General features: G+C 58.1%; 1 protein-coding gene across 1 annotated transcript in view; it reads right to left on the reverse strand.

Moving 5' to 3' along the window:
• The window catches only part of LAMC3 (laminin subunit gamma 3), a 57,552-nt gene extending 43,220 nt beyond the window's left edge, over window positions 1–14,332 (reverse strand). Inside the window, exons 1-7 of the mRNA XM_021712023.1 lie at window positions 14,230–14,332; window positions 13,395–13,750; window positions 9,339–9,469; window positions 5,145–5,311; window positions 3,258–3,446; window positions 3,065–3,182; window positions 1,284–1,382 (exon numbers count right to left, since the gene is read on the reverse strand). Of these exons, the coding sequence (XP_021567698.1) occupies window positions 1,284–1,382; window positions 3,065–3,182; window positions 3,258–3,446; window positions 5,145–5,311; window positions 9,339–9,469; window positions 13,395–13,750; window positions 14,230–14,332 (1,163 nt within the window). The remainder of the gene's footprint in view (window positions 1–1,283; window positions 1,383–3,064; window positions 3,183–3,257; window positions 3,447–5,144; window positions 5,312–9,338; window positions 9,470–13,394; window positions 13,751–14,229) is intronic.
• Between the last annotated feature and the right edge of the window lie 707 nt (window positions 14,333–15,039).

Consider the following 15,039-nt stretch of genomic DNA (forward strand, 5'->3'; position numbering starts at 1 on the left):
CAAGCCTGACCCCCCCCCCCTTTTTTTAAATAGAGACAGGGTCTCACTATGTAGCCCAAGCTGGTCTCAAACTCCTGAACTCAAGTGATCCTCCCGCCTCAGACTCCCAAATTGCTGGGATCCAGGTGTGAGCCACTGTGACCGGTCTCCTGTGTCTTTTTATGTGGACCCCCATCCTGCTTTGGGTCCTTGCGTTTGTCTGCATCTGTTTTTGTTTTTCAGCACTTCCTTTTTTCAGGCATTACAAGTAGCTCCGGAATATCTTGTCTTTTTCCTGCCCCGGCCCTAGAACTGGCCATTTCTCCAAGTCTCCCTGGGAAAGTTCAACACGAGGCCAAGAAAAGCAGGCAGCGAGGACTCCAAGAGCTAAACCCACGTTTGTCTGCAAGCCCCACTGCTGGAGGTTGGATGCCCCAGAACCCTCAAAAGAGGGAGTTTATGGACTATGTGACCTTGGAAAAGTCCCTTTGTGTTGCTGAGTTTCAGATGCCCTGTTTGTATCACGATCAGATCGCAAGGACGGCCAACAGGCTCAAATTTCAGCTCAAGGGGCAGGGGGCTTCTTGGAGAAAGATCCTGAGGTTACAGTATGGCTCCTGATCAAAACTAGTGTGTCCATCAGTGATGTCTGCCATAGGCGTGAAAGGGGAGGGTTGATGGTGTTCCATTAGTGATGTCTGTCGTGGGTGTGAAAGGGGAGGGTTAGTGATGTCTGCTGTGGGCCTGAAAAGGCAGAGTTGATGGTGCTACATCAGTGATGTCTGCCATGGGTGTGAAAGGGGAGGGTTGATGGCGCTTCATTAGTGATGTCTGCCGTGGGCATGAAAGGGGAGAGTCTGTAGCGTTCATTAGTGATGTCTGTCATGGGTATGAAAGTGGAGGGTTGATGGTGCTCCATTAGTGATGTCTGTCATGGGCATGAAAGTGGAGGGTTGATTGTGCTGTTAGTGATGTCTGCTGTGGGCCCGAAATGGGATGGTTGACAGTGCTCCATTAGTGATGTCTGCATGGGCATGAAAGGGGAAGGTTGATAATGCCCCATCCTCTCCTATCCTTTCCAGTTTTTTCTTTTTAGGATCTTAAGCTAGAAAGATGTATTTTCTCAGCTCATGAACCACCAGTCCATTGGGGCAAAGAATAAACAGTGCCATAAAGCCTTCGGGTACATTCCTGGATGGCAGGCCCATGGGGCTCCAGGAAGGGCCCAAGTCCACGAGGACAGTGCCCTGGCTTCCCCCCACTTGCTCAGCAACCCGAGTCCTGCTGCCCATTGGCTTACCCACCTGTCACACAGATGACCTTCCACATTCTCCTTGCAGGGGCAGCGCCCGCTGCGGGGGTTGCAGGTGCCCAGGCTACCAGCGGGATGGCAGGTGCAGGGCCTGCCAGAGAGACAGCACAAGGGGGGAGTGTCCGGCGAGCAACTTCAATCTGTCCTAGGAAGACAGCTCCCTGCCCTCCACTGTTCCCATGGAGATCAGGAGGCAGCTGGCCCGAGAGCCTGCTCCTGGCTTGCCCACTCCCACCTGGCCGAGGAAGTGACCCAGCTACCCATGGTGTGGCCGCCCTCTGCCCACCCCCTCCCACACCCAGGCGCCCTTCCACCCACTCCTTCATGCTTCCGCCTTTCTGTCCATCAAGCACCATCCATCCACCCCTCTGACAAGACACGGTGCCCCTCATGGGCCCCAGAGTCCAGCGAGGACAGACAGGTCGTCAGAGATGCACCAGAGACGTACGCTGGCCTCTGACCCAGCCTGGGTGTGGAGGCAGGGGCGAAGGAGGAAGGGACAGCCTCCTGAGAGAACGGCACCCCAGCTGAGAGCTGAAGAACCTGCAGGAGTCTGCTGGGCACAGGCTGGGCAGAGGCAGAGGATGGGGGCAACAAGAATGCTCAGGGTGGGAGGACAGTACGGGCAAAGGTCCAGGGCCAGAGAGGCCCTGAGGAAGCAGCCAGGTCCCTACCTAATGGTCGCCTTTATGCCCAGAACCACCAAGTGTTTTGTGAGGAATCTGAGCCTCCCCAGATACCCTTACCACATTTCCACTGCCTTTCAAACCTACAAGGAGACTGTTGTATTAGCCAAAGCCAAGTTCATCTAAAAGTGCTTCTGAATTTATTTTAATTCTATTTTTACAGAAATAAGAGAAGGTCTCACTATGTTGCCAAGGGGGGTCTGGAACTCTCAGCCTCGAGTGATCCTCCCGCCTCAGCCTCTCAAAGTGCTGGGATTACAGGTGTGAGCCAACGTGCCCCTGAATTTATACCAGCCCTTTGGGGGTCTTTGTATATTTTCTCAATCAGGCGAGGATGACTGTACTGGAGGCCTCCTCTGAGGTCCACACCCCAGGAGTCCCTCCCCCCGTCACCTCGGCTGTCCGACAGGGCACCCCAGCCTCAGCACAACCAGGCGCCACTCAGCCTCTCCCCGCGCCACTCCGCCCACCGTGCCCCCCGGGGGCCTGTATCCCTCCCGTCTTCCTCCTGGGCCCCTGGTCACCACATCCTCCTGGCTCTGCCTTCCGAGGGGCACTCCCTCTCGAAAGCCAGACCCTCATGTGGCTGCCGGGGCTCCTGCTGCGGCCTTCACCTGGCCCCTACCTCGGGCCCCTCCTGCTTCCTGCCAGCCCACAATTCCTCCCGGCCTTCCAGGCCCCGAGGGCCTCTTCCTCTGCACTGTCTCCTGTTCTGCTCGCTGAACTTCACCTTGCACTTGTCTCTGAGCCACCGCCTTGCTCTTTCCCACCTGGAACACCTATCCCTCCCTTCACTCACTGCCTGCCCTCCCTCATCGGGTCTCACACTAGAACTCAGCGCCTCCTACAGGAAGCCTGCGGGGCCTCCACAGACCTCGGCCCCTGGCTTCATGATTGTCCTATGTCTGCCTTCCCAGGGACCCGGCTTCTCTAGTGCTCACCAGGATCAGGGTGTGGCAGCTGCAGAGTAAGGAAATGTCAGGGACGGGAAGAAAGCTGGGAGCAGCGGCAGCTGACGCCGATCCCTCCTGCTTCCTGTCATTCAGCCCACCGGGGCCACCCACCCGGCTCCCGCTCCCAGCCTGACCTGCAGCCTCCCTCACTGAGCGAGTGGAACCCGGGCCGGCAGCGGTCACACTTCCAGCCCGTCACGGTGGGCTTGCAGGCGCAGGTGCCCGTGTCATCACACTGGAGGTGCAGGGAGCCTGGGGGAGGAAGGGAGCCGGGCAGTGGGCTGCACTGGGGCCAGGATGGGGGCTGGGATGGCGGGGACTGCTCACCTGCAGGGTGGCAGTCACATGGCTGGCACGGTGTCCGCGGGTCCCAGTGATAGAAGTTGTCCTGGCAGCGCTCGCAGTGTGGCCCGGCCGTGTGGTCACGGCAGCGGTGGCAGCGCCCGCCGTGGCCCGTGCTGCGGAAGAGCTCCCGGTCAAAGGTGCACTCCTCGGAGCGGCCGCTGCAGTTGCAGGCTGTGGGCAGGAGACCAGGAAGGTGCAGGCTGTGGGCAGGAGACCCTGGCATGGGGGAAGAGGGACTTCCACGTGCCGGTCACCTGCCCTGTGCTGAATGAGCTGGCAGCGCAAGGAAGGACAGGAGTGTGGTCCAGGATGGAGTTCAGCCCCAGCTTGATCAAGGATACAGAAACCAACTGATTGATTGCCAGTCTTTTTTTTTGAGACAGAGTTTCACTGTGTCACCCAAGCTGGAGCGCAGTGACATGATTGCAGCTCACTGCATCCTCGACCTCCTGGGCTCAAGTGTTCCTCCTGCCTCAGCCTCCTGAGTAGCTGGGACTACAGGCATGGGCCACCACACCTAGCTAATTAATTTTTTTTTTTTTCGTAGAGATAGGATCTTGCTATGTTACCTAGGCTGGAACACCTGGACTCAAGTGATCCTCCCACCTTGGCCTCTCAAAGCACTGGTATTAGAGGCATGAGCCACCACACCCAGCCAACTGTGGTCTTTTTCTGAGCACCTACGATGTGTTCTGCAGCAAAAGTAACAGAGAACTGACTGCACTGGGCTGTGGTAAGGTGTGTACAGGAATAAACACAAAGGGAGGGAGGGAGGGAGGGGTGGTGGGCCTTGGCTGCAAGCACAGAGAGCAGAAGACAGTGAGCTCAGACACCCAGAGAGGCGACAGGGCCAGGACCAAGGCATTGGCTGCGCAGGACACATCAGATGGCTTGGAGGGACGGTGACAGGAGGAATTCAGGGCTTGGGGGCGGGACCTGGGCTTCGGGTGGGGATGGAGGTGAGGTGTCAGGCATGAAGCCCCGGTTTCCAGGAAGGCCGGTGACTGAGAGGACAGAGATGTGACTACAGGAGTGAGGACTTGGGAGGAGAAGCGGCCTGGTCGTCCATGTCCCCACCGTGAAGACAGCCAGGGCTGGAAAGGGTGAGCCAGCCAGTACAGCCTCCTTGGCCCCGGGAGGACGCCCTGGTGAAGGCAGGCCAGAGAGGGCAGCAGGGACCCATTAGGGCCCTGGGGGTTAGGACATGTCCTGTCCCTCGGAACAGGCTGTCCCCTCCCCGCCCCAGTTCTGGCCATGGCCCGGGCCCAGGAGGACAGCAGACCCAGAGGCCAGGCCTGGGTGAGCTGACGTGTGAAGATGCTGTTCCCGCCAGCTGCCGCAGTGGTGCCTGGTGACAGTGGCCGCCCACAGAGAGGCCCTTCCCCCCCCTGCCTGCAGGGCCCTGTCCCTGGAGAAGGCACCGCCCTCTCTCCAGTGCTCTCTGAGGTTGGGCGGTCCAAGCCACATCACAGGGGGCCGGGACACCCAAGGGCTGCCTGGGGGCCCATGGCAGAGGCCGAGGGGAGGGGGGCAGTCACCCCCCCCCCGCATGTGGGGCGGCCTGGCTCTGATTAGCAGCTGGGGGGAGCAGTCACAACAAAGGAACGAGCCAGGGGGCCTTCCCAGCCCTCCCACCATGGTGCGGTGGCTGGGGTTGAGCCGGTCGGAGCTACTTGTGGGGGGCAGGACTGAGGCTTCAATGCCTCCCCCGCTCCCCTCCAGCCCTCCCCCCAGTCCCCTCCATCAGCTCTGCAGCAGCATAGGGACCCTGAGCTGCCCGCCGCTCCCCCCCCAGGAGCAACCCCCACAGCGAGGTTTGGGAGCTTGTGCCCAGCCCGCACCACCAGCCTCGGTCCCCAGGACACTCACGCAGACACTCGTGGGCAGCCTCGGCGGTGGCCCGGGCCCACGGGCGGTCCTGGAAGAAGGGCAGGCAGCGCTCGCAGTCGGGGCCCGTGGTGTTGTGCTGACACCGGCAGGCCAGGCGGCCCATCTCGTCGGGGACACACTCGCTGGCGTGCCCGTTGCATTTACACCTGGGAGAGACCCGAGCAGAAGGAGGGGGCGGACGAGGAGAGGGAGGTGCGGGCAGACAAGGGGTTAATTACCAGGTAGCCCCTGTGTGTGGCGGGGGTGAGTCCAATTCCACCCTCAATCATAGGTTTTTTTGGCTAGGGGGGAAAGGGTCAGGAACTCACTCCATTGCCCAGGCTGGAGTGCAGTGGCATGCTCACGGTCACCGCAGCCTCGACCCCCTGGGCTCAAGCGATCCTCCTGCCTCAGCCTCCAGAGTATCTGGGGCTACAGGCGGGCACCACCACACCTGGTTGATTTCTTCTTACTATTATTATTTTTTGAGTTGGAGAATCACTCTGCTGCCCAGGCTGGAGTGCAGGGGCACGCTTCCGGCCACCACAGCCTCACCCTGCTGGGCTCCAGAGATCCTTCTGCTTCAGCGTTCCAAGTAGCCGGAACTACAGGGGCACACTATCACGTCCAGCTAATTTCTTGATTTTTATTGTAGAGACGAGATCTCATCAAGTTGCCCGGGTTGGTCTTGAGCCCGTGGGCTCAGGCAATCCACTCGTCTCGGCCTCCCAAAATGCTGGGATTACAGGCTGAGTCACCGTGCCTGGCCCTGGCTAATTTTTAAATTTTTTGTAGTGGTGAAGTCTTGCTATGTTACCCAGACTGGTCTCAGACTGCTGGGCTTAAGTGTTCCTCCCACCTTGGCTTCCCCAAAGTGCTGGGATTACAGGTGTGAGCCACAATGCCCAGCCAATCGTGGGCTTTTATTGAGTACCTACTATATCCCTGCAGTAGCAGTAACAGAGGACTGACCGCCCTGAGCTGTCATAAGCCCTGTGTATGAGCAAACCCATTTCATCTGCATGAGCCTGTTACGCCCATTTAACAGACAGAGGGACTGAGGCACAGAGAAGCTGCCCAAGGCTACCAGTTAATGAGCGGCCACCCTAGAAGGCTTCTACTTGAAAGGAGCCCCCCCAGGGACTGAGAGGGATCCAGGAAGACCTCATCTTAGTTTCCCTGGTGAAGAGTGGGTTGGGGGCCACACTGGGCAGTGGCCTGGGGGTGCAAGGAGGCTACCTGGAGCTCTCCTTCAATTATGCCTAAAAGGGCAAGGAAGACGCTGTGCAAACCAGGGACAAATCCTCAGCGAGTCTGTCTCTGAGTCCCCCCGGCACGCACAGGATCAGGCAGGAATGAAGAGGTGCTCTGCGGACCACGTGGATGCCCTCGGAGCCCTGTGTGTGATCGCCTGTCCTGAGTGACCAGCCTGAGATGCTTGGGGGACAGCCAGGCACTGGGCCGGCCCTGGACCAAAGTGACGTCTTCTTGCCGGGGCCTCAACCCCGAGACGGAAAGGACCACTGCTGTCCTCATTCCACAGACAAGGAGGGGACAAACACTGAGTGACAGAGCTGGGAGCTGAAGCCCTGAGCTCCTGGACACTCCCGTGGCCACATGGTGGCTCCCATCAGCCACATTCCACACTCTGCCCTCTGTGGGATATTGAAGAAGCCCTGACCCCCACCAGGGCCCGTTGCTTTCTCTAATCTGGGGACATGGGCATGGCACTGTGTCCTCGTGGGGCCCAGCACAGGCACACAGCACCCCGGCATTTCTGGTGAGAGGATGCAGGGGCGCAGGCAGTCTTGGGGACAGTGGTCACCAGGGAATGACAAGGGACAGCCCCATCTCAGAGGGGGTGTTGTAAACTCCTCCCTCCCCCACAAAGCCCTCTGACCCCAGGGAAGGAAGGTGAGATCCTGTGGACTGTCGCGGGACACAGGCTGTGGGGCCAGCCAGCTGCCGGTCTGAGGGTGGTCCAGCCCCAACAGCTGGGGCGCAGATGTCCTCTGGCCCGAAGCCCCCCGACAGCAGGCGCTGGAGCTCACGGCTGCTGTCTGCCATCCCTGGATTGCCCCCTCCCGCGAGGTCTGGCCTGACTCATGCGGGGGTGTTGGGTGAGGAGAAGCAGAGCGAGACTCTCAGTCCCCAGGGGCCCAGCCTTCCCAAGCCCCAGCCTTCCCTGGGGCCTCAGATGCCCCATGTGCTCCCTCCTTCTCCCCAACTCTCTAAGGCCACCCAAGCACTCCTGAATTGTGGAGGCCAGAGTCTGGGCATCGTCCTCACTGCCCACTCCCGCGCCCCGACATCCACACGGCAAGCTGCTTCTCCCCACCCCCAGTCGCCCCCCACACAGACCAGGCTGCCCTGTCTCTCACCCGATTCCTGAGTCAGGCTTCCTCTCTCTTCCTATCCTTCTCGCTCAACTGTTGGGGGCTGGGGTGTTTTAATTTTCTCTTTTTTTTTTTGAGTTGGGGTCTCACTCTGTTGCCCAGGCTGGAGTAAGCAGCATAATCGCGGCTCACCGCAGCCTCCAACTCCTGGGCTCAGGCGATCCTCTCTACCTGTCTCCCAAGTAGCTGGGACTACAGGCACGCCCCACCCCACCCAACTCATTTTAAAATTTTTTTTGGAAGAGACGAGGTCTCGCTATTGCCTAGGCTGGTCTCAAACTCTTGGGCTCAAGAGATCCTCTTCCCTCAGCCTCCCAAAGTGCTGGGATGACAGGCATGAGCCACCACACCCAGCCAGTGGGGTGTTTAAAATTCCGACCCTGTTACTACCCCATCAAGTCCTTTCACAGTTTCCCATTAACTGCGGGATGAAGGTAAGCCCTGCTCCCCATTCCAGCTACATTGACTTTCCCCTCCCCCTCCAACTCAGCTTTCCTGTCCCCCCTGGGACGCTCTCGCTGGTTCCTGACCTCCCCGGCCCCCCGGGCACCGCCTGGGCTCTGCCTCCCCACGCTTGTCATCCTGGTGATAGCTGACATGTTTACTGGGGAGCCATCTGACTAGTGTCTGCCACACTACTGTGCCTGGGGCAGGAACAAATCCGTCTTCCTCTCTTCTTTCAAAGAAGCAGCCCTGGTCGCTCATGCCTGTCATCCCAGCACTTTGGGAGGCCAGGGCGGGAGGATCCCTGGAGCCCAGGAGTTCGAGAGCAGCCCAGGAAACATACTGAGACCTTGTCTCTTTTTTCTTTAAAAAATAAAATGAGGCGGGACTCGGTGCCTCAGCCTGTCATCCCAGCACCTTGGGAGGCCGAGGCGAGTGGATTGCCTGAGTCCTCGGGTCCGAGACCCGCCCGGGCAATTTGGCGAGACCTGTCTCTACAACAAATCAAAAATCAGCCGGGCGTGGTAGCGTGCGCCTGTAGCTCCGGCTACTTGGAAGGCTGAGGTGGAAGAATACCTAGAGCCCAGCAGGTCGAGGCTGCAGTGGCTGGAAACGTGCCACTGCACTCCAGTCTGGGCCATGGAGTGAGACTCCAACTCAAAAATAAACACATAAATAAAATACAACTAAATTAAATTAAAATTATATTATATATATTTTTATATATAAATATATATATAATTATATATAATATAATTTTAATCATATATATTTAATTTGGGGTTGATTTGGGGTCACATCGGTCTGGCTCACAGGCAATTATATATATAATTATATATATGGAGAAGAAACCAAGAAATGCTGATGCCAATGACATCTGTGCCTCCCCTCGGTCCTCCACACCCCCTTGAGTCCCCAGCATCAGGCGACTGTGCCAGACGGGCCCTGGAACGTGGTGGCGAAAGACCCCTGGGCAGCCCCTGCTTCTCGGAGAGAATGATGTTGGAGAAACAGGCAAGCCTCCACGTGCTCCGACAAGCACTGGGGAACAAGGGATGAGACCAGGGGTCCAGGGGAGCACCTCTCTCTGGGCAGGAGGGGTCTCCAGGCTGAGGGGACAGCAGGGACAAAGATCCAGTGTATCTGACAATTACTGAGCAGCTCAGTGTGGTGGGAACAGTGGGTGCAGGGAACGTAGGAGGAGGTGGCCTGGGGAGGCCTTCAATGCCGGGCACACCCTCCTCTCTCCTGGGGCCCCGGACATGGCTTCTTCATCTCCCCCAACTCCCAGGAGCCACCTTCTGCGCCAGGACCTGGCCTCCCCTCTGGCCCTGACACCCCACCTTCCACCTACCTGCCGCCCACAGAGAGGTCGGACACGGCATAATAGTAGGACTGGAGCACCTTGGGGTCCTTGAAGATGTCGTCCCCAAACGTATTGAGCCGGTCCAAAGAGATGAGGAGCTCAGTGCTGGTGACCCACTCCTGAGCAGAGAGAAAGGGACCCCGTCAGCAGGTTCCTGAATATCTGCTCCCAGGTCTAGCTGGCCGCCCCAGGCTTCCTGGAGCACAGGGACAGGCCAAGCTCAGACACATTCGGAGAACGCTGCAGAAATAAGGAGACTGGGCCAGGCGCGGTGGTGCAAGCCTGTCATCCCAGCACTTTGGGAGGACAAGGCAGGAGGATCGCCTGAGCCCGGGAGTTCAAGACCAGCCTAGTAACATAGCAAGACCTCCTCTCTACAAAAAATCGGGTGGGGTGGCGTATGCCTGTAAGTCCCACCTACTCAGAAGGCTGAGACAGAAGGATCACTTGAGCCCAGGAGGTGGAGGCTGTGGTGAGCTGTGATCTTGCCACTGCACTCTGGGCAACAGAGTGAGACCCTGACTTAAAAAAGAAAGAAAGAAAGAAAGAAGGAGCCTGCGATTTGGGGTCACGTCGGTCTGGCTCACAGGCAACCCACAAGCGTGCAACTTTGCTCGACATCTTGGAGCCTCCATTTCCCCATCTACGAAATGGACCGAGGATAGGACCTCCTGGGCAGGGTGTCTAGAGAATGGCCAGTGTCAGGCTGGGCATGGGGTGGGGCACATGCCCAGGAAGCAGGGGGAGGGGCCAGAGCAGTCCAGGGAAGACACTGCCATGCGGGTCTCCTGCGCCCCATTCCAGAGGTCCGCTGAGGGAGGATGTGCCCTGTGACCGTCTCTCCTGCCCAGTGGGGCCTGCCAGGGTGGAGGGCAAGGCCCTGGGCTTCGTGGCTTCTCACATGCCGGGGCATCAGGCTCCCACAGACGGGTCACCGGCCCGAGTGGCATCTCTCCCCAGAAGGCAGGTCCCCCGAGCAGAGACTTGGGAAACCCTATTCTGGCTGTCTCCCCAGTCCCTGGGCTCCGCCTGGCCCATAGCAGGCCCTCGACACACTTGCTGATCGCGGAGAGCAGCTTTCCTGTGGAAGAGGCTGGCAGGGAAGTCGGGGAACACCCACGTGAAGACTGACATTTTCATCCGCCCGCTGCTGTAATCAGAGGCTGCGGCTCTGCTGAATGTTAATCGGCAATTCGATTCTGCCCAGGAGCCCCTGGTTTGGCAATCAGGCCCATCAGAACAGAAAATGAGCTCCCGGCAATCTGTCTTCCCGCCCCAGCAGCATGCAGGCCAGCAGGTCCTCCCGCACCCCCAAGCTGCAGCGCCTCTGCCTGGATGTTTCAGCAGGGGAGAGGGGTCCAGCACCAGAAAACTGAAGTCAGGGCCTCAGTCTGAGGCTGAGTTTGTGCTTGAGTTTGCAGGCCCCCAGCACGCCCCAAATCGCCCCAGGTCATGCTTCTCAAAGGTCAAGGTGCACTTGGGGATATGGTTAAAATGCAGCTTCTGATTCAGAGATGGGGGTGTGGATACCAGAACGCAGTGGCATGACCACAGCTCACCGCAGACTCAACCTCCTGGGCTCAAGCAATCCTCCTTCTGCAGCCTCCCGAAGAGCCGGGACTACAGGCGCGTGCCACCACATCCAGCTCATTTTTTGATTGTTTTTGTAGAGACGAGGTCTCGCCATGTGGCCCAGGCTGGTCTCGAACTCCTGGACTCAAGCAATCCTCCCGCCTCAGCCTCCCAAAGTGCTGGGATGGCAGACGTGAGCCACTGCGCCCGGCCACGCATTTCTATCAAGTGCCCGGGCCAGGCCGAGGTCTCTGGTCCCTGGGGGAGTGGGGCAGCCCGGCAGGCACAGCTGAAGGCACTGAGGCTCTTCTCTTTCTCCGGAAAAAGTGTCACCCAGGGAACGCAAGCCAACTGGGTAGCAGAGCTGGAAGATCATGTGCCACGTGATCAGGGCTTAGGTCCTTGCACCAACCCTGGGGGTAGGTATTGGTATGAATGACCCCCATTTGCAGATGAGGAGACTGAGGCTCAGAGAGGGTAAACATTCTGCTCCAAGTTGCACAGCTGCTTCAAGGCAGAGCCGGGATTCAGGTCTATCTGACCCCAGGGTCTCAGCTTTAACCACTAGGCTGGTCTGCCTTCCTGCGTCTACCCTAATGCTCTCATCATGCCAGTGGAGCCCAGAAAGGACAATGACATGCCCAAGGTTCCCAGCCCATCAGTGACCCTCCTCTGGGCTCCTGTGTCCACTTTCTGGTCCACTTTCTGGTCTGTCACCTGCTCCATCGTCGGCAAAGACAATGGCCGTAGAGGACAGGGTCATGGTCTCTGAGACACAGAACTAGCCTCAACCTGCTAGACTCATGTGATCCTTCCACCTCAGCCTTCCAAGTAGCTGGAACCACAGGCATGTGCTACCACGCCCGGCTTATTGTTTGATTTATTGTAGAGATGAGGTCTCGCCAAGTTGCCCAGGCTAGTCTCGAACCCGTGGGCTCAGGCAATCCTCTCGCCTCGGCCTCCTAAAGTGCTGGAATTATAGGCTTAAGCCACCGCACTTAGCCTAAATTTAAAAAAAAAAAACCTTTTTTTGAGTCGAGTCTCACTCTGCAGCCCAGGCTGGAGTGTAGTGGCACAATCACGGCTCACGGCAGCCTCGACCTCCTGGGCTCAGGTGATCCTCAGCCTTCCAAGTAGCTAGGACTACAAGCGGGTGCCACCACACCTGGCTAATTTTTTTATTTCATTATGGAGACTAGGTCTACGTTTCCCAGTCTGATCTTGGACTCCTGGACTCAACTGATTTTCCTGCCTCTGTCTCCCAAAGTGCTGGGATTACAGGCATGAGCCACCACGCCCGGCCTTTATTTTTGTTTGTTTGTTTGTTTTTAGTTGGAGTCTCACTCTGTCCCCCAGGCTGGAGTGCAGTGGCACGCTCACAGCCACCGCAGCCTCAACATGCTGGGCTCCGGCGATCCTTCCATGTCAGCCTTCCAAGTAGCTGGAACTACAGGCACACGCCACCATGCCTGGCTTATTCTTTGATTTATTGTAGCGACAAGGTCTCGCCAAGTTGCCCAGGCTGGTTTCAAACCCGTGGGCTCAGGCAATCTTCTTGCCTCGGCCTCCCAAAGTGCTGGGATTATAGGTATGAGCCACCACGCCCGGCCAGGCCTGGCCTTTAAATTAAAACGTATTAAATACAATGTGTAGTCCAGTTCCTCAGTTGCTCTGGTCATGATTCATGGTGGCTCGCAGCTACCATGCTGGACGTGGGAGCATCTCCCCATCACAGGAAGTTCTTCGGGTTAGCCCTGGCTTGCAGCATGGAACCCAGGGCTCAAGACTCCAAAGCTCACATTCTTGTCCTGTTTTTCCATTTAATCCTCATAAGAGCCCTCAGAGACACACAGGGCAGGCCTTGTTATCAGTTATAAAGGAAGCTTGGCCCCATCACAGACAGTTCTGGAAAGAGAACCAGCTGGAATTCTGGACAGTCAACTGCTGGTCTGGTCCCTCCCACCACCTCCTGCATGCCCCTCGAAAATCCCATCTCCCTCCAGGCTCATTATGCAGCATCCACAGAAGATTGAGATGCAACAAAAGCTTCTGTGGGCACGGTGACTCACGCTTGTCGTCCCAGCACTTTGGGAGGCCAAGGCGAGAGGATCGCTTGAGCCTAGGAGTTCGAGACCAGCCTGGGCGACATAGCAAGACCTTGTCTTTACAAACCATCAAAATATAAACCAGGTCTGGTGGTGCGCGCCTAGAGTCCCAACCACCTGAGGCGGGAGGGTCACTGGAGACCAGGTGGGCAAGGATGCGTTAAGCCAGGATCATGCCACTGCACTCCAGCCTGGGCGACAGAGTGAGACCTCAACTCAAAAAAAAAAAAAAAGAAAGTGTCAGTGGCTTAAGGTTTCAAACCATGGGGTCTTGCTGGCTCCCCCTTCCCCAGCCCTGTGTCCAGCCACTTGAGACTCGGGCTGTCCCCCTGACCCAGCCCATCCCCCAAGCCCACCCTGCTCTGACCTGCAGCCCAGGGCTCTCCTCGAAGTTGTAGGCGCTGGGCCGGCCCTCCAGGGTGGAGAAGGCCACGTTGCCCCCACTCAGTGGGGAGATGTCGCTGAACTCAGAGGTGCAGAAGGCCACGCGCTCGTCCTGGCCAGGCCGCAGGTACTGGCCCTCGGGCCTGCCGTAGGTCTTCTGGCAGGACGCGCTGTAGAACTGATAGGGCTCCCACGGGCCGCCGGCGTAGCTCCGCTTGTAGATGGCGAAGCTCTCGGGGCGGCTGGTGTGGAACTTCAGCCTCACATAGGTGATCTCGTAAGCCTTCCCTGCAGCCGGAGACGTGGCCCATTTTACAGAAGGGAAAGGAACATCGGAGCCTGGGTCCCGGGAGAGCAGAGGGTGGCATGGCACAAGCTATCTCGGATGGGTCGTTCGAGGCTGTCAGAGCATTGGGCCGGGAGCACCACTGCCCATCAGTACCCACTGGTGAGAGGACAGAGCTGGGGTGCTTGTCTGGTATTTGCCACCCTGGGTCCCTTATCTGGGTCCACTTGCCTCCCTGCACAGGAATCTGCATTGTGACACCCCTGACAGGCAACCACCTCTTTTGCTCAAACATCTCTAGCAAGGAGATGTTGCCACATCCTGAGAAACCTACTCCACCATTAGAGAGTTATTTCTTTTACTATGCCACATCAAAGCTGCTCCCTCCTCCTGTGCCTTTGACTTCATTCCACTGCAATGACTACAGATCCCTGTTCCAAGCCCCACTAATCCTAACAAGATCCTTCCTGGACCCCTCACACCCTCTAGCTTCTAACTTCCTCCTGATCCAAATTTCCCAGAAGAGGTCTACGTATATCCTCTGGCCCCATGGGCTGGTGTCCCAGTTCAGCCTTCAAGGCACTGCCACTCGGCTTCTCTGGGCGCCTCCATGGAAACTGATCACGCAACACCATCTCACCCACAGTCCCTTGTGGCCACAGCCGGAGACCTTGTTTCCTGGGCCTCTGAACTTTCCCACCACCACAAAAGTGCCCTACCCTGGGGCCTCTGTGCAGCCCGCCCTCACGGGCTGCTCCTGGTCTCTTTTCCTGGCCTGCCTGGGGCCCCTCCTGGGTCCCCCCACCTGCTCCCCCACCCAGTGTCCTCTCCTCTCCCTTGGCTTGAGCCCCGCCCCCTCCAGCAGCACCTGGAGGGGGAATCTTCGGGCTCTAAGGCACCAGCTTCCCTGTCCACCCCTCCACCCCAGGAGCACCCATGTGAACCCCATGACTCAGTGGCACTGACGGGCCAGGGGCCAGGGGCCAGGCTGTGTGGGACGAGGAGGGAGGTCCCTAATGCCTCCCCATCCCTCATGGGATGCCAACAAGCAATGCCCAAGAACAGAAAAACCCTGTGAGCTGGGCTCGGTGGCTCAGCCTGTAATCCCGCGCCTTGGGAGGCTGAGGTGAGTGGATTGCCTGAGCCTGCGGGTTCGAGACCCGCCTGGGCAACTTGGTGAGACCTCATCGCTACAATAAATCAAAAAATTAGCCGGGTGTGGTAGCGTGCGCCTGTAGTTCCAGCTACTCAAAAGGCTGAGGCGGAAGGATCGCCAGAGCCCAGCAGGTCGAGGCTGCCGTGGCCGGGAGCGGCCACTGCACTCCAGTCTGGGCGACAGAGT

The sequence above is a fragment of the Carlito syrichta genome, unplaced genomic scaffold, assembly GCF_000164805.1.
Source record: "Carlito syrichta isolate Samal-C Ts95f unplaced genomic scaffold, Tarsius_syrichta-2.0.1 Scaffold303014, whole genome shotgun sequence".
Taxonomy (NCBI): domain Eukaryota; kingdom Metazoa; phylum Chordata; class Mammalia; order Primates; family Tarsiidae; genus Carlito; species Carlito syrichta.